This window comes from Lactuca virosa, chromosome 8, assembly GCF_052849685.1.
Source record: "Lactuca virosa cultivar CGN04683 chromosome 8, Lactuca_virosa_CGN04683_v6, whole genome shotgun sequence".
In the NCBI taxonomy this organism is placed as follows: Eukaryota; Viridiplantae; Streptophyta; class Magnoliopsida; order Asterales; family Asteraceae; genus Lactuca; species Lactuca virosa.
In genome coordinates, this window is record NC_136433.1 from 263,997,153 (window position 1) to 264,017,676 (window position 20,524).

The window sequence follows — 20,524 nt, forward strand, 5'->3', positions numbered from 1 at the left end:
TCATAATCACTAAGTTAATCATAAAACACGATACTTAAGTACTCTCCCTTCTTTTCAGATTGGAGAAACTTTTATCTTTCTGCCTAATTTATTCTTCCTATCCGTTATGCCATACATTGAAACTTTTCAATGATTCAAAATTACACTTAATGTTGTAAGCATAACCATATTTACTAAACTTTTAGCAAATCATGACAAATATTCTTATCGTTCTTTGTGGTTGACTTGGTCAGTGCTCAACAATGCGTACTAGATCCTTTAGTCCTTCACTTGACTCACATACTTATGTGATCAAGGAATTAGTCTTAATTTCCCAAATATGAAGGTTGTCATTCATCATATAATACCAGTTGCATGACTCCAAGTTTATGTCCAATTGAACCTTCGGTGATGAGATCATTCCTTATTTGGTAAATTTTCGACACTATCACAAATAACATAACTAAGAATCACATCTTTTTCAATATTGCTAACAATAGAAACATACAAACATCAATTTTCACAAAATTCACTGCGAGGATATATATAAATAAGACAAAAATCAAATTTTATTTTATTTATAAAAAACACGGAAAAACTTGTCCTTACAACGCAATTACATGAAAACTATGTTACTAAATATTTCTAAGCAATCTATCCTAACTCTTAAACAGCAGCTCAAAAATCCGATCTTCGAACCATGCGATCGAAATCCATTTCTTCGTGATCAGACTCAACTTACTCTTCCTTTAAGCTTCCTTTCGTTTCTTCGATCCTACAAAATATCAAAATGCAATCTTATCACATCATGTATTAAGAATCTACAAATAGGAAATTAATAGAATTAGATAGTGGATTTATCTAAAGCAGAGTCATACATCTTCACTCTCCTACCCTTGCGATCTTTCAGGTAAGTATGGCATCTTCGTAACCAATGCCCCATCTCTTGGAAGTAGAAACAAACAGACTCTTTTGGAATAGCACATGGGACAATCTCAGATTCAGCCTTTCTCTTTACCATCCGGTCGAACGGTTTGACCTTGGCCAATCCCTTTCCATTGGGAAGAGAAAACTTTTCTGGATTTCCAATGTTGTCATTGCCAATGTCCATTGAAGTTTGGGAGGTTGATCTACCAATCAAATTTGCTTTACCAGTGCGCAAAATCATTGTTGATTCAGTAGCAATAAGCGAATAGGTAAGATCAATGTGGGTCACGCCATGGTCCATCATATAGTAATCTTTAATGAACTCACTATATGAGTCAGGAAGTGATTGAAGAACCAATTCAACAGCCAACTTCCTTGATACATCAACACCCAACATTCTCAGCTTGTCATTGTGTGACTTCATCTCCAAGATGTGTGCACACACAGACCTTCCATCTTCAAGTTTGCTTGCCAACAGGGCTGGAGTGACCTTGAACTTTTCAAGTCTTCGAACATGTGGGTCAGGGAGAATTATTGGAGGAGGTGGAGGAAGTGAACAATGATTTCCATTTCCACAATCCAATCATGGAACATCGTCTTCATGAGGAAAGCTTTTTCCATAAGATTCGGGAGAAATTCAAGTTAGTTGATTCAATCCTTAATATAACACCCAAATGAAATATTAAGGCTAGGACCCAACACAATATTCTACAACTCGGAACAGGGATGTCGTAATCCAGTTGCAGAATATTTTAAGGTAAGTAAATGACGATTTACCAATTTCCACCATGAAAAACGAAAATGATAATTAGGTTTTAAATGAATTGAAACTCCTAGATCTTTTGAGATTCATTGAGCTTTTCAATGGCATGTTTAATCTCGATTATGCCCTTCAAGTTTGTGACTAGGGTACGGAGGATCACAAACAAGGTGTGAATAACCATGCAAATTAGCTTAGTAATCTCGAAGACGTATATCACCTAATCAATGTTCTAGTTAACCACACACGCTCCATTGATATATGATAATATACGAGCTACCCATTTCCATCCTTCATTGATCCCATATTTGTGTGCGGGTTAACCACACACGCTCCACTAACGACCAACAAGGTGCATTGTGCAATTTCATGGATTAGCACCAAATTTACATTTTTCCTAAAGTAACTAAGATTTGGGAATTTATAAAAGTGTTTAGTTACTTCGTATTTCATTATACTTATAATGGAAGGTTGTGTCCTATTCTACCCGTTCGGCTAACGACCATCCACTAGTCAAGGGTGTGGCGGGTAAGAGTGGATACCCAATGGCGGTCATTTTACAGGTCGCTTCCTTAAACACCCATTGTAGACTAGCTTCGTGAATGAGGCCTACTAATGATAAGACTGACCTTTTACTTATACATATATAATATATTACACTTTTAATTTTATATAGTATAAGGTTGTATTTTACACTTTTAAAATACTAAGTGGTTTAATCTATTAATAAATTAGACTTTTAATTTGATTAATCTTAAACCATATTATTAGGGATTTATTAATTCTCTCTTTTAATTAAACTATTAGTTAATTTAATAAAATCCATAAGGGTGTAATTTGAACTTTTCAAAACACTAGGGTTTTAGAATATAATATTTAAAAATTAATACCTTTTAATTAAATTTAAATTCCAAAACTTTAGGACAAATTTTGAAACCTTTCAAAATATTACGGTTTAACTATTTAAATTTTAAAAACTAAAACTTTTAAGTTCAAATTTAAACTATAAAACCTAAAGGGTGTAATTTAAAACTTTTCAAATTTACTAGGTTAAATATTTGAATCAAAATAATCCTATATTATCCATATTTAACCAAATCCACCAATTTTGATACGGATATCCATACCATTCTTAAAAAATAGAATTTAGGCAAGAAAAATGAGTTTTGGTAATTATCCAAATCAAAATCTAGACATAAAATTGAAAATCCCGGCACCAGGTCACTCAATTCGTCGAGTCCACTATGGAACTCGTCGAGTTCATGCAACTCGTCGAGTCTATACATGGACTCAGTGAGTCAGCGAGTCAGACAGCAAGTTTTTCGATTTCCTGATCTTTGGCAGTTCACTTTTGCACCTATTCAATAGAAAAACGACCTAGTCTCTGATACCACTGTTAGGTTTTGAGCATAACATCATTCCTATGGTGTACATGCAACCCTAATTGCTTTGGATCTAAGTGTTTCTATTTTGAACATACAACTATGAATACCAAAGCAATAACCCTATAACTAGCATACATATATCGAAATTAACATATGATTAGGGTTAGAATCTTTACCTCTCTTGTTATGTAGCAAGAACCCTAATGGAGTCACAAACACTCTATGCAAAGGATGAAGTAGGAGAGAGTATGAAATCAGCCTTCTAGGGTTTCTTGAAACATTGGACCGATTTTCATAAGGCAAGGGATCTATTTATACTTGTGGCTGCTAGGGTTTTAGGTGGAAACCCTAATATGACTGCTTAAGCCTTAAGCAGCCCATGGACACCTTCTAGAATAGCCCTTGGACGAATGCATTATGGGCTTCCCATAGAATTCGTCCAACCTTAATTCCAAGGTGATCCATCAGCCCAATTGCAATTATCAGTGATTTACAATCTGAGTCCCCTTAATTTAATTGGTCTCTTTTGATCACCAAATTAATTCCAAATTAATTTTTGATCAATACTAATTAAATAATATGATTCCAAATAATATATTAATCTTGTAATATATTAATAAAACCATTTTGAGTACCAATTTATTATTCATATAATAAATTGTACTCTCTCTCCTCTTGTCATCCTATCAAGTTGCACGAGTGAAGGTAACCCAAAAGGATCATGATCATAATCAAATCAAGCACATACCAAAAATAGTTATGGGCTTAGACACCTAATCCAACAGTATCTTCTCCTTATCTCTTTATTTATATTGATTTGTCTGCTTATATTTACGTGTTTTATTTTAGGATCATTTCTTGTGAACGGTATCTCTGCATTGGTATTATTTGATTCAAGGGATACCCGATCTTTTGTATCGCCTGCGCTTAGCAAGAGGTTTGTTGGAGCTCCGGGGGATCTAGATTGTCCTCTAGATGTCAAGACTATTAATGACAGGTCTGTTCGGGTTGCGAGGGTTTATCGGGGTTGTACTCTTCAGTTATTCAACGAACCGTATCCGGTCGATTTGGTTCCCATTCCTTTGCGTGGGAACAAGGTTATTGTGGGTATAGATTGGTTGATCCCTAATAGGGCAGTGATCGATTGTGAGTAGCAGTTAGTTCGGGTTCGGACCCCAAGTGGGGGAGAGTTAGTGGTTAATGGGGAGAGATCTCAGCATGGGCCGATTTTGTGTACAGCAGCGAGGGCCAAATGCTATTTTCAACAAGGTTGTTTCGATTATGTTGATAATGTTATGGATACCCGGGATAAAGGTAAGGCAACCGTGGATGACATGCTGATTGTGCGGGATTACCCAAATGTTTATCCGGAGGATTCGCCTAGGGTGCCTCCGGAGAGGCAGGTTGAGTTCAGGATTGATCTAGTTCCTGGCGCGGCTCCGAGGAGGGGGAGACAGAATCGACGAACCGGGCAACAGAAACTCAACTTCGTCTGCTAGAGAGAGGCCATACATCTCTCCGAGAAACTTGAAATCAGCTTCAGAAGGAAGAGTACCAGATTCGCCAGCCATGAGAGAAAAAAGCAAAGAAGAACTCTAGAAGAAAGAAAATGAGGAAGGAGAAGCGATGATGAAAAAGGAGGTGATGAGCATCCTTATAAAGAGAGGAAAAGGCAGGATGTTCAAAATCCCTGACAAAGTGACGTAACCACCAGCAATGATGAGCGGTCACGTCGCCATTAAAATCGAAGCAGCGGAGGAATCAGATGCGGACACGTATACAGGGTAGTTGAGTCCAGAACGTCGTAGCAAGAACAGTAACGGTACGGCTACCGGACTAGGGGACTTGATAACGTGCCCTAGAAAACACAAAAAGAACCGCGTCGGCCGCGCCAGAACGCCCGAAGGCTTAGCGCGCCCGGCGGGACAAACCTAGTAGAACCTCGTGCCCGCTAGCGGCTCTAAGGGTAAGGCGCTTCTGCAAAAATTCTCGCACCAAATAAGGACGCCTTCCACTCCAATACAAATGATACGGTCAAGCAACAAAGCAGACGATCAGGGCACTATTTCCAGATCCAATAGCAGCGCTCTGACAGATAGAGGAGCACGATCCACCAATCAGCGCCCCTGATCCTGTCACCTCTGGCGATCCTGTCTCGTACGGACGATCAGGAGCGCCTAATATAAAAGGCTACACTCACATCCTCGACAAGTAAGTCGCCTTCTCCTAGTAATACCCCAAAAACCCTAAAACACCCAACTGACTTGACCGTCGAATCGTCTTTCCGGGAGCTCCTCCCGGGAAATGGCTGACGGCCTTCTTTCCATTGTTACTTTGTAGGAACGACGAGACCAACGGTGTCGGAGCTCACAGAAACCTGAGTCCAAGGTCATATCAAAGCCCATAACTATAATTGGTATGTACTTGACCCGATAGTAGCATGGTCCATTTGGGTTGCATTCACCGGAGCAATTTGATAGGAAGGATATTTGAGAAAGAGGATTATTTGTGATTTATTAATATATTGTAAGAATAATATATTAATTGAGAAATCACATTATTTAATTGGTATTGATCAATAATTAATTTGGAATTAATTTAGTGATCAAAAGAGACTGATTAAATTAACAGGGGCTGATTATATAAATCAGTGATACATATAGTTTGGGCTTATGATCCATGATTCATTGGTGATTGACTAAGCTTATGTGAGAGTCCATGAAGTGTTAGTCCAAATGAATTATTGGATCAAAAGCCTAAGTAAATTTTAGGGTTTACAAGTGACCCTTGGAATTCTACACTATATATGTAACCCTAAGCCCCTAAAATCGTCACACAAGTATTCTAAGAAGAGTATAGACGATTTTGGTGCCTCCTAAACCTCTCTCATAATCCTCGATTTGTTCTTGGTGTTTTGTGACTTATTTGAGGCATCACATTTGAGGTGCTAAGCTCTTGTAAGGCCAAGTTCTTCAAGCTACAACAAAGAGGTAATCATCTTATTTGTTTTTATGTTTCAATTATCAAAGTTGTATGCTAGTTAGGCTTCCTGCTTTGGAAAAATGAAATTGCATGTATAACTTGAGAAAACTTAGATCCAAAGCATCTAGGGTTGTTTGTGCGCCATAAGAATGTTATAGTGCTCAAAACCCATCAGTGGTATCAGAGACTTGGGTGTTTTCTGTTATATTGATGCATTGGTAATTGTTCAAAGCAAGGAAAATGGTTTTTTATGATAAGGTAATGATTATCTTCATTCAAATTAAAAGATAATTGTCAAAATTTTAGGATAATTGCTAGTTGATATGATAAGCTAATTATTTGTATTATTTGATTTGAAATTATCTTGCTATATGAGTTGAATTAGATCAAATTGGTAAATGATAAAAAAATATGTGATTATTTTACTTGTTTAAAATTTGATCTAAATGGCTTTGAAGAGTTACAAAACTTGCCATCAAGTTTTGGAATTTAAAAGGCCTCATTTATAAAACATTAAATTCTAAAATTACAGAGTTTTTGAAGAGTTTCAGAATTTGCCCTCAAGTTTTGGAATTTAAAAGGTCTCGTTAATGAAACATTAAATTCTAAAATTAAAGAGTTTTTGAAGAGTTTCAAAACATGCTATCAAGTTTTGGAATTTGAAAAGTTTCATTTATGAAACATTAAATTCTAAAATTAAAGGCTTTTTGAAGAGTTTCAAAATTTTCCCTCAAGTTTTGGAATTTGAAAAGTCTCATTCATGAAACATTCAATTCTAAACCCTAGAATTTTAAAAGGTTAAAATTCAACCATTATACTATTGTAATATTAAAGGATTAATACTTTTATATATATATATATATATATATATATATATATATATATATATATATATATATATATATATATATGTATAAGACAAGTCAGTCTTACCGTTAGTAGGCCTCATTCACGAAGCTAGTCTATAAGGGGGGTATAAGGAAATTGCCTATAAAATGGCGATTGAATGGGTGTCCACTCTCACCCACCGCTTCCTTGACTGGTGGAGGTCGTTAGCCGAACGGGTAAGATATGACATTAATTCTCGTTAAAAAGTATAATGATAATTATAAAAGTAACTAAATGTTTTATAAATTCCCAATCTTAGTTACTTTAGGAAAAATGTGAAATTGGTGCAATTCCATGAAATTGCACTTTGCACCTTGCCAAATCGTTAGTGGAGCGTGTGTGGTTAACCGACACACTAACTTGGACTGGCAAGGGTGGAAAAGGGTAGATTAATGTTTATCATAAATCAGTGGAGCGTGTATGGTTAACCGGCACATTGATTAGGTGATAAATGACATAGAGAGTACCAAGCAAATTTGCATGGTTATTCACACCTTGTTTGTGATACTCGGTATCTCAGTCACAAACTTGAAAGGCATAATCGAGATTTAAACATGCCATTGAAAACTTCAATGAATCTCAAAAGAATCTAGGAAATTCAATTCATTTAAAACTTAATCCTCAATTTCGTTTTTCATGGTGGAAATTGGTAAATCGTCATTTACCTACCTTCAAATGTTTTGCAATTGGATTACGACATCCCTCTTCTGAATTATGAAATATTGTTGGGTCCTAGCCTTAATATTTCATTTTGGTGTTATATTAAGGATTCTTATCTAATCTAAACTTTGTCTTTCTTTTCAGATGTCTACCCCTAACGATGTTGGCTCCCACCCTTCCGGCTCTTCTCCCTCATGAACTTATGTGGGAGGGTGATTTTCGATGGATCGAATTTCAATGACTGGATTCGAAACATACAAATGGTCACTTGTTACGAGGATAAGGAATATGTCCTCGATAAAGATCTAAAGGAGGTTGATGAAGCGACTGCTACTCCTGAAGAAATTGCTGAATATAGGGCTCATAAGAAGGACACGACAAAGGTGTCGTGCGTCATGCTTGCCACTATGGCAGCTGAACTCCAAAATTCCTCTGAGAACTACTATCTTTTCGAGATGCACCAAGACTTGATGGAAAGGTACCATCAAAGTGCTCGACAGAAAAGGTATGAAATCATTTCCTCCATGATAACAACCAAAATGAAAGATGGAAAGTCCATCACGACCCACTTACAGAAGATGCAAAGATATGTGGACCCCTTGCTGAAGTTGAATGTTAATTTTGATGAAGAGTTGGCTATCGACATTATCCTACACTCTTTACCTTCTTGTTATGATCAGTTCATAATGGCTTATCATAAGAACAAGGAGGAAGTCACTCTAAGCAAGCTTCAAGGCCTTCTTAGAACTACTGAAAATAGTTTGAAAGAAAAATCTGTTCTACCTACTCCTACTTTTGCTGCCCTAGTCTTGGCAATTGGACATGGTAAAGGGAAGAAAAGGAAAGCTCCTACAAAGAATCACAAGGGAAAGTCTCATGAAGGAGCCTCTTCAAGTGGGTCCAAAGTTGGTTCTGCTGCTCCCTCTTCCAATCCAAAGGAAGCAGAGTGCTTCCATTGTCATGAAAAAGGGCACTGGAAACGAAGCTGCCCTAAGTACTTGCAGGACATTAAGGATGGGAAGATAAAGCCCACCTTTACAGGTATTTATACTATTCATTCTAATAACTCATCACATTCTAATTCTTGGGTCCCTGATACAGGATGTGGTTTTCACATTTGTTCTGATTTGCAGGGTCTAAAAAGAAGTAGGGATGTACGGGAAGATGAACCTGATCATGGGGAATAGGAAAGCGTCGCCTGTCACCAAGATTGGAGTTTATTCCTTATTGCTTAGTAGTGGGTTAGAATTAGATTTGAATAATTGTTGCTACTCGTCAGATATGGCGAGAAACATTATTTCTTTTCATGGTTTGTATAAACAAGGTTTTAGATTTTCATTTAATAATTGCCACAGCCCGAAAATTTCTATCTTGTAAGGTCAAACACATCAACTTAAGGTCAAACTTATAGGTTTCTAGACCTAGTACACTTAAGGGATTGTGTGTTAGGAAATGTTAGCAAGAGATCAGTGGATTGCATTCGAGCCGGAAACACCTTCAAAAGTAGTTCACGACCGCAAACTAGGTTCACGGCCGTGAACCCATCCTTAGCCGTGAACTCTACTCTATATGTAAGAGTTTAACTCATTTTCTCTTCACTTCTTCCCTTCTAGCCGTGAACTCTCCTTTCTCTCTCAAGTATCATCCTCAAAAAGGGTCTCCTTTCACCTCAAAATCGTAAGTAACTCATTCCTTTCTTGTGGTTTATAAGAAGTTCCTTGCTTTCATGTATTGATTCATCATCTTTTCATCAAATATCTTCAAGTGTTCTTGGCCGTGAACCCTTCATAGGGCCATGAACCTCCATCTTGGACCGTGAACCCTCCTTATCTTCATCATTGGGTCGTGAACACATCAACTGTTCTTAGGCCGTGAACAACTCAAGGGCCGTGAACCCTTCTAGCTTGGCCGTGATCATCTTTCAGCCCTTCATTTTCACTTCTAACACTTAATTGTAAGTGTTTCCTACTTCCTAAGGGTGTTTACTTTGCATGTTAGTAGTTGCATACACTAATTATAGGCCTATATATGTTAATATATGTCATTTAGGACTCGTTTGTGCTTCGGGACTTCATTCGTGGAACTTATCATCCTTATTCGAATCCTCAATTGAATCACCCACATAAGGTGAGTTCATACCCCTATAATCTACATTTGTAAATGGTTTTAAATGCTTTTAAGGGGGGAATACAAGTTGAACACAATAAAATTGTGTTAATATTTACCTGTGATAACCATCACATTAATGGAATTCTTATGTTTTTATAAGTTATCAAATCAATTCAAAAACTCTTTTAAAAGATGTTAGATTGTTGTTTATAAAACCCCATTTTTAAAGTACATGCTTAACTCAGTAGCTAATTGAGTCTTTTCTACAAATGAGGAATAGTTCAAGCAAACATACTAGTAAACTATAATAGGTATAGTTTAGAGGATTACTACTTACTATTTCTAGATCAATGTAACATACATGAGTCAGTTCATTCATACTATAACTAGAAAAGGAAGGAACATACATACTACAACTAGAACAGGAAAGAACATACTTACTATAACAAGAACAAACTAACTAGAATGTGAAACACTATTTCATGACATAGCAATGTACTTGTTGTGTCACGTTTTGTAACCAGAGTCTCCTAGGAGGAGAGCATGAATTTGTGTATAGATCTATACAGGATTGACCATCCTACACCTTGCTTCTAGCTACAGTGGGACCTGCAGGTCTACGGGTGACAAACGTCATACCATCTTCGACTTCTTAAGAACGTCGTGTTTTATACTAGTCAATCAAGCATGGTTATAACTTAATCACATTTTTAACCTTAATTAATAATTTGGTTTTAAGGTAATTAGTGTTTTAAAAGGGATATATCTAAAAAGTACCGGTTAGTAATAAATAAAACATAGAAATATATAAAACACACAACAGTATTGACTAAGGCGTTTAGAGTACGGGATTTCATAACTTCTAGTGGTCTTCCTATACAATAGAACTACACCACGTAACTTTCCTAGTAACATGAGCAAACAGTTGAAAGGGTCCTATAATGCTAACTTTATGATTCCTCGGTAGATACATTAGGGTTATATATTAATCGGATCCGACAGGCAGTAGGATGTGTGCTTTCCGCTTCATTTCCTGTTCCTTGTTTGGTTGTGGGCTTAGAGCAGATTCACACAGTCTACTATCTATTCGATCTTAGTTATATATATAGCCCATATACACCAAGTAATCATAGGGGGTAACAGGTATGGGTCAAGTCATAACATACAAACACAGCATACCACTTTCTAGTACAAAAACATACTTTTCGGATAGAACATTAACTATGTGAAACTAGAAACTTATCTGTAAAGGGTTTAATTCGTATTATTAAACCAGTATAACATAAAGGACCTTAAATGGTTCATTCTATAATTCCTTAGTTTATACATCAGGGTTATATATAATTAATATCTGATAGGCAGTGGAATGTGTGCTTTCCGCCTTACTTCCTGTTCCTTGTTTGGTTGTGGGCTTAGGGCAGATTCACACATTTAACTGTTCGTTCGATATTAGATTATATATAGCTAGTATAAGCTAAGTGAATATAGAAGGAATTATCGTGGTTACCATTTTTTCTAAAGGAAATATATGATTTTCTTAAGGAATGTTTTCATCAAATATAAAAGAACTATTACAGTTAACTCCATAAGCACCTAGTGAATACGTCGAGGTTATATACAATGAGGATCTAACAAACAATGGGATGTGTGACTTCCGCCTCATTTCCTATTCCTTGTTTAGTTGTGGGCTTAGGGCAGATTCACACAATCGATTGTTTGTTTGATCTGGATTTTATATAACTGGTATTCATTAAGTACTCATAGAAGGAATTGTAGAGTCATTTTTACTTATCATTCATCATATCAGAAAATATAGGATTTTCTGGAGGAACATGCAAACTTTTCTAAAGAACTTAGAGTATACTTTTTTTATAAATAAAATACTTATGAACTCACCAGCTTAAATGCTGATCTACTCTTTCAAAATAACTTGTATTCTCAGGAAACTAGTAGAAAGGTACATGCACAGGGATTCAGAAGATAGAGCATAGTAGCTTCATGTCTTTGTCTTGTTATTTACTTTTGGTGTCAATCTTTTGTGAATCGGATACATTGTAAACACTTTAATATTTATACAATAGTTTTTGCTGCTTGTTTTACTATGATGCATGTGTTGTGATACTGAACATGACGTCCTCCGCCCCCGAACGTTTCTGCCGTTCCGGTTTGGGAGTGTGACAATAATGAAATTGGTTCTATTAATGCCTATTATAATGGTAAGTTTTATTTTGAAGCATTGCCTTGTAATGGTGTATATGAAACTGTGATGGTTGTAGACAACTTAGGAAATAATGTATTGCATATTGATTCGTCCAATGGTTTGGACAAAGCATGTTTGTGGCATTGTAGTCTTGGACATGTCAACAAGAAGCGTATAGCCCAACTCCAAAAGGATGGAGTGTTGGAGTCGTTTGACTTAAAGTTGGATGACACATGCGAATCTTGTTTACTTGGAAAGATAACAAAGTCACCTTTCACTGGTAGTTGTGAAAGAGGTGAGGGTTTGTTGGATCTCAAACACACCGATGTGTATGGGCCCTTCAGATCTGCCACAAGGGATGCTAATCGCTTTTATGTGACTTTTACCGATGATTATAGCAGATATGGGTATATCTACTTAATCAATCATAAGTTAGAAACCTTTGAAAACTTCAAGGAGTTTAAACAAGAAGTGGAGAATCAATTGGGAAGGAAGATAAAGATGCTCTGATCCGATCGAGGTGGTGAGTATCTTAGTATCGAGTTCCACGACTACCTTAAGGAATGTGGAATTGTTTCACAATTGACGCCACCTACGACACCGCAGCTTAATGGTGTGGCTGAGAGGCACAATCAAACCTTGTTGGACATGGTTCGTTCCATGATGAGTCGAGCTTCGTTACCTATCTCATTTTGGGGGTATGCCTTAGAGACTGCCGCCCATATCCTTAATCTAATCCCAACGAAGAAGGTTGCCAAAAAACCTCATGAAATGTGGACATGGAAGGATCCCTCATTAGCACACGTCAAGGTTTGTGGTTGCGAGCCTTTCGTAAGACGAGAGACTCGCGACAAGCTTGAACCTCGTAGTGAGAGTTGTATTTTCATCGGCTACCCACAGAAATCCTTTGGATATCTCTTCTATAGACCGAGTGACAATGTTGTCTTTGTTGCAAGGAGAGGGGTTTTCCACGAAAGAGAACTCATATGCCAAGAGGACAGTTGGAGGAAAATTGACCTTGAAGAGCTTCAAGAGTTAAGTGATGAAGGCACCTCAAACACTAGCGCTCAATGCGAGAAGGAAACTCCTGTTGAACCAATTGACGTGTCATTACCTCTTCGATGTTCCTCTTGAGTTAGGATGGCACCGGAGTTTTATGGTTTTCATATTACTACGGAAGGTGATATGTTTATCAGTGATAGTAAACTGGTAAATTTGGATGAGCCATCTAACTAAAAGGAAGCTATGGCGCGCCCTGAGTCTGCTAAGTGGAAAGAGGCGATAGACAGCGAGATTCAGTCCATGTATGACAATCAAGTTTGGAACTTGTTTGAAAATGTACCAGGTCGCAAGACAGTCGGGTGCAAGTGGATCTTCAAGAAGAAGACCGACATGGATGGGAAAGTACACACATACAAGGCACGACTGGTTGCGAAGGGCTTTACTCAAACTCCTAGAGTTGACTACGACGAGACCTTCTCACCAGTAGCGAAAATCAAATCTATAAGGGTTATGCTAGCCATAGGTGCGTTTCATGATTATGAAATATGGCAGATGGATGTCAAAACCGTTTTACTTAATGGAAAGTTGGCTGAAGAAGTTTACATGAGTCAGCCAGAGGGTTTCGTCAATGCAAAGTACCCTAATAGAGTTTGCAAGCTTGAGAAATCCATTTATGGATTAAAACAAGCATCTCACAGATGGAATCTTTGTTTCGATGAGAAAGTCAAAGAGTTTGGATTTTCGAGAAGCGAGGATGATTCTTGTGTGTATGTCAAGGCTAGTGGGAGTATAGTTAGCTTTCTGGTGTTGTATGTAGATGACATACTTCTCATAGGAAACAACATTCCAACCCTGCAGGAGGTTAAGTCCTGGCTTGGGAAATGTTTCTCTATGAAGGACCTCGGGGAAGCTGCTTACATTCTAGGGATAAGGATATTGAGAAATAGAAGTAAAAGACTAATAGGACTTAGTCAAAGTACCTACTTGGACAAGGTGTTGAAACGTTTCAACATGGAGAACTCCATGTAAGGAGAATTACCTATCCAAAGCAATACGAAATTGAGTAAGACTCTAAGCCCGAGTACCGATGCCGAGATAGCAGATATGAGTCGAGTACCATATGCTTCTGCAGTGGGTCCGGTCATGTATGATATGACATGTACTCGCCCTAATGTGGCCTTTGCTTTGAGCATGGTCAGCAGATATCAAGGGAATCCTGGTAGAGCTTACAGGACTGCGGTAAATAACATTCTCAAGTACCTCCGAAGGACAAAGGACTGGGTCCTTACCCTCGGTGGGAGTGATGACTTGAGAGTGACAGGGTATAGTGACGCCAGTTTTCAGTCCGACAGAGATAATTTCCTCTCTCAGTCGAGATGGGTATTTACCCTAAATGGAGAAGCAGTAACTTGGAAAAGTTCCAAACAGGAGACTGTAGCTGATTCAACGTGCGAATCAGAGTACATATCAGCAAGTGAAGCATCGAAGGAGGCAATATGGCTAAAGAACTTCATCGGAGACCTTGGAGTTGTACCAGCTGTAAAGGAGCCTATGGAGATATCATGTGATAGCAAGAGTGTGGTCGCCTTAACCAAGGAACCAAGGGATCATGGCAGATCCACGCGCATCGACAAAAAATATCACTTCATAAGACATCGGATAGAAGAAGGACTCCTCGTAGTAAAGAGGGTATCGTTAGAGGAGAACCCAGCAGATCCCCTTACGAAGGGACTGAGTAGGGTTAAGCACTTGCAGCATGCTAGGAGTAATGGGTTGAAGGAGGATATTAGTTTTAATGATTAGATAGTTGTTTAGAAACTTGTAATAGATAAAATGTAATTGACATTTCTTGATTGAATAAAAGGAATTTTATTTATAAGTAAAGTTACTATCTTGTGTCAATTGTTTACTATTGTTTCAATTTGCATGTTTTAACTTCCAGAATATTAAGATTATTCAAACCATCCACAATCGATCATACTTTGGAAGTAGGCTATGAAGTTAGACTGTCATGAATTGGCTTGTAGATTGTCTAAGGTGTTTAGACATAGCAAAAGTTTGCTACAACGTTCGTGAGTGTTCCTGAAATAAGATTTGAGTATTGGATTAAACCCACGCTCACATGAATCACTTCATGGAATTTTATCATGAGTGATTGTGAGACGATAATATCATATAATCTTCAAATCGAGATATATGAGTTGTTGATTACGAGTTGGTTGTATATTGATAGTGCGTAAATGCATCAGTAACTTGATGTTATAAAACGTGTTGTTGTGTATAATTTAACAAGTAATTAGTACAAGCATATAAGTCGAAGTTTATCTGTTCCTTTTATCCTAAGAGGAATAAAAGCGATATCCTGGGCCCCTCGATAATTTTGTTTTGACTTATGTGTTGAGCCCGGTCAGGACTCAACTGATGTGTTCAGTTAAGTTATGTCAAACAAATCAGAAATCGGGAAACAAACTGTTGGACAATGAGTATAACTTCATTCCATGTCTTTGTCCACACGGTATCTTGAATAACAGAGGATTATATGATCCCTTATCTAAAGGACGTGTTATTGATCAGAGTTGACAGCGGCTTTTGAGAGCTACCATTGCTAGTCGGTTTTGAAGTCGTACTTGCAGTTATAGTTATTAGACTTATCCAAGTGGGAGAATGTTGGATTAGGTGTCTAAGCCTAATATTGTGCCCTAGCAAGCACGAAAAGAACCACGCCAGCCGCGCCAGAACGCCCGAAGGCTTAGCGCGCCTGGCGGGACAGACCTAGCAGAACCTCGCGTCCGCTAGCGTCTCTATAGGCAAGGCGCTCCCGCAGAAAGGCTTGCGCCCGCTAAGGACGCCTTCCACTCCAAGACAAATGATACGGTCAAGCGACAAAGCAGACGATCAGGGCACTATTGCCAGAACCAATAGCAGCGCTCTGACAGATAGAGGAGCACGATCCTCCAATTAGCGCCTCTGATCCTATCGCCTCTAGCGATCCTGTCTCGTACGGACGATCAGGAGCGCCTAATATAAAAGGCTACACTCATAGCCCCGGCAGGTAAGTCGCCTTCTCCTAGTAATACCCCAAAAACCCGAAAACACCCAACTGACTTGACCGTCGGAGCGTCTTTCCAGGAGCTACTCCCGGGAAACGGCCGACGGCCTTCTTTCCATTGTGACTTTGCAGGAACGACGAGACCACCGGTGCTGAAGCTCACAGAAACCTGAGTCCAAGGTCACATCATTTGGCGTCATCCATTGTGTGAAGAAAGACACAACCAAAAGCACATTGTTCACGAGAAAGAAATGGCATCTGGCAACAATGGAGGTTCCAGTGGGACACCAGCTAGTCCCATTCGGCCAATGGCGGCGTTGGAAGAAACGCCACCACCCATAGTGATCGCAAGAGAGGTGCCAGATGAAGGTAGTTTGGTGGTGACCGTTGAACCACCAGGAAGACAACAGCAAACGGCCGGCGAGGAACACTTTTCCTCCGTCGTTGTCCTAACTACAATCACTCCGATGCAGACGTCCTAACCACCGCATGTGCCGTCAACGGCAAACACACATGGTGCAACACCGGTTCCACCTCAACAGCCGATGCCAGTCCAAATGACAATGCCGCCACCTACATTCTTTCAAACACCACCGTTGGGTCAAATGCGGACGTCGCAACCGGAAGCTTCCCAGACGTCACCACTGTTTAATCCAATGGCGAGAGAGCAACAAGTGATCCTTCAAGCAATGCCACCATTAACTCAGACGACTGGCACGCAATCAACATTCCACCCATCGCCGATAATCCAGACACCACCGGAAGCACAAGCGACTCCCTCAATGCCACCACTAGCCCAAGAAATGACAACCCAAACACCGATTTTCTTGACATCTCCGTTTCCAATGACCACACCGTTCCTTCCCGTAAATTCCTACTACCAACAAGCTGTATTGAATAACCTACACACTCAAAACCTGCCCACGTCATCCAACCACCCGTTAACATTGCCATTCCCACCACAAACATTCTACAGCCCAAGCCCTGCCTATTATACGCCCTACAACAACTCAATCATGCAATCGCATGCAGCCGCCCACCAGTACAATTTGCAAGGCATGCTGCCTATACCCAACCAAGACTGCCTATCACGTAGCGTGACATCTCCATTTGCCAAGGAACTGTTGGACTACGAAATTCCAAACACAGCTAAACTCCCCAACCTTAAAACCTACAATGGAACCACAGACCCGGACAACCACATCGACACATACGAATGGACGATGACGTCGCTCAAGTTGGACGAACGGTTCTGGTGCACATACTTTCCGACGACCCTAGATGGAAACGCCTAAACGTGGTTCAAAACACTTCGCCCATGAAGCATATACAACTTCGGACAGCTGAAATACCTATTCCTTATGAACTTCATGCAATTACGAAAGTATAAAGGCGACTCACACTCCATCATCGGCTGCAAACAAAAGGAAGGGGAAACGGTAAGGGATTATTTCACGAGATTCACGAATGCCACACTGGATGTTCCAGGGCACGAAGAAGGACTAATCTACTTCTGATCGATCTATGGCAGGGGGTAACGAGATTCACGAATGCCACACGAGATTCACCTGCCACTTACACTGACAAGTCGCGACAAACAGTGAAGGAAGACGGCCCTAATCGACTTCGGCGTAATACGACATCCTGCAGAGCACAACATCATTCTGGGAAGGACAGCTCTACTCAAGCTAGGAGCAGGCCGGTCAACAATGCACAGGATTGTAAAATCCAGGACCACCGAAGGGCCAAGCACATTCCTCGCAACCCCGCCAAGGGAGCTACAATGTTTCGAGGTGATGTGGCCGGCAGAAATAGCGCAAGAAAGTAAGAAGGAACGGGTTGAACTAGATAATGAAAAAAAGGTCATCCACGAAGAATACCCAGATCAGCCGGTTAACGTTGGCAGTAATCTCCCCGAACCAACTAGGCATGCGTTGATCAACCTTTTGAAACAATACAAACATGTTTTCACATGGACCCCCACCGACATGGTAGGGGTAGACCGGGAAGTAATAGAGCACAGTTTAATGATCAAGCAGGGCACTAAGGAAGTTGAGCAGAAGAAGAGGGTTCAAGGAGGAGACCGCAATAGAGCAATCAATGTCGTGGTAGCCAAACTGACAAAGGCAGGGATCCTAAGGGAAGCGATCTTCCCAACCTGGATTGCAAACCCTGTCATGGTAAGGAAACACGACGGCTCATGGCGCATGTACGTCGACTACTCTGACTTGAACAAAGCATGCCCCAAAGACTGTTACCCCCTGCCATAGATCGATCAGAAGGTAGAGTCACTGCAAGGGTTCAAGTTAAAATGATTTCTGGATGCATACAAGGGGTATCATCAGATCCTGATGAGCAAAGAAGACAAACAGAAAACAACTTTTTACACAGACCATGGAGCTTTCTGCTACACCAAGATGCTATTCGGGCTAAAAAACGCAGGCGCAACATACCAGCGATTAGTCGACTCAATATTCGCCAAACAAATCGGAAGAAATATCGAGGTATATGTCGAAGACATGGTCATCAAAAGCCCAGATGAAGGGAAGTTACTAGAAGATGTGGAGGAAACCTTCAAGACGCTAGAGAAGGTCATGATGAAACTAAACCCCGACAAGTGCACCTTCGGAGTGGAAGAAGGGCAGTTCCTGGGATACTATGTGACTAAGCAACGAATATAGCCTAGCCCGGCCAAGGTGGATGAACTCATGGAGACCCCATCGCCAAGCACCTTAATGGATGCCCAAGGATTGAACGAAAAGCTCACAGCCCTCAGCCGCTTCATCTCGAAATCGGCCGACAAGGTTATGCCACTCTTTCACACGCTTAAGGGATGTATTGAAAAAAATAACTTCTAGTGGACAGCAGCGGCAGAGGCAGCACTTCAGCAAATCAAGGAGGCCTTTCACAAATTACCCACGCTAGCCAGCCCTATCCCAGGCGAAACGTTGCAGATGTATCTCTCCGCCTCAGCCGAAGCCATCTCATCTTTTTTGGTCGTGGAAAGAGAAGGAAAACAAACACCGGTCTACTTCGTTAGTTGGGCATTGCAGGGTCCTGAACTCAATTATCCCACTCTTGAAAAACTAGTACTCACGCTCATCTACGCCACGCGGCGCCTGAGGCGCTATTTCCAGGCACATCAGATAGAAGTACTAACAAATTGTCTAATCAAGCAGATATTTGCTCAAGCCAGATACTTCTGGACGACTTGCAAAATGGGCAATTGAACTGAGCGAACACGACATCAACTATCGTCCACGAACAAGCATCAAAGGGCAAGCACTTGCAGATTTCCTACTCGAAATCCCTGGGGGGATGGGAAGAAATGAACCAGGAAGGAATACCAGCGACCGGGGAAACTCCAAAGGACAACCGGAGATGGACCTTATACACGAACGGTGTGTCCAGCAGGGAAGGCTCAAGAGCGAACCTAATCTTGACCAGCCCGGAGGGGGAGGAAGTCACATACGCTCTCCGTTTTGACTTCCACACTACCAACAATGAGGCGAAATACGAGGCTTTGCTCGCCGGTCTACGATTAGCCAAGCAAATGGGGGCGGAAGCAGTGGTAGCCCTGACAGACTCAAGACTGGCCGCCAACCAAATCAACGGAAGCTTCGAAACAAAAGATAAGAGAATGGAGAAGTATGTCAGGATAGTGCAGCGGCTCGTCAAGCCCTTCAAAGAGTTTGTCATTAAGCAGATACCAAGAAGTGAGAACAGAAGGGCAGATGCCCTACACAAGCTGGTGTCAACGTGCTTCGACAACTTATCCAAGAAGGTCTTAGTGGAGGTGCTCAAAGAAAGAAGAATAGACGAGCGGCAAGTGAACACCTTGACAACATCCAAACGTACATGGATGACCCCTCGGATTGAGTACTTGCAGCATAGTATTCTACCGGACAGCCATGAAGAGGCAAGGAAAATACGCGTTAAAGCACCCTCGTATGCGCTCGTGGATGGGGAACTATATCGGAAAGGATTTACGACACCTTGGCACAAATGTGTAGACGAGGCCAAGGGCAAGGAAGCGCTCCAGGAGGCACACGCCGGCCAGGAGGGCGCGCACGAGGGAGCACGCGCTTTGGTAGGAAAGGTGATACGCATGGGCATCTACTGGACAACCACACATCAGGACGCGGCGGAATTAACAAAAAAATGTGTGGAATGTCAGGCCTACTCCCCGGTCCAAGGAAACCCCTCGGCTCCCCTGACAAATATATCCAGCCCGTAGCCATTTTACTAGTGGGGAATAGATATCATGGGACCATTCCCAGAAGCCCCGGGCAAGGTAAAATTTCTGATCGTAGCAATAGATTACTTCACAAAGTGGATAGAGGCTGAACCATTGGCATGTATATCGGGGAGACAAGTGATTAAATTCATGTGGAAAAACATCGTGACCATATTTGGGATTCCCAAGGTACTTGTTAGAGATAACGGGCTACAGTTTACTGAGAACCCGTTCAGAGATTGGTGCGCTGACAAAGGAATCACGCAGAGGTTCACATCGATTGTGCACCCTCAAGCAAATGGCCAGACAGAGGTGTCCAATAGAACGATTGTCAATGGAATCAAGA

General features: G+C 40.4%; 1 protein-coding gene across 1 annotated transcript; it reads left to right on the forward strand.

Moving 5' to 3' along the window:
* The first annotated feature begins 19,269 nt into the window (after window positions 1-19,269).
* LOC145131491 (uncharacterized) lies at window positions 19,270-20,178 on the forward strand. Its single transcript, XM_079066169.1, has one exon. The coding sequence runs from the start codon at window positions 19,270-19,272 to the stop codon at window positions 20,176-20,178; it is 909 nt and encodes a 302-aa protein (XP_078922295.1).
* The last annotated feature ends 346 nt before the right edge of the window (window positions 20,179-20,524 follow it).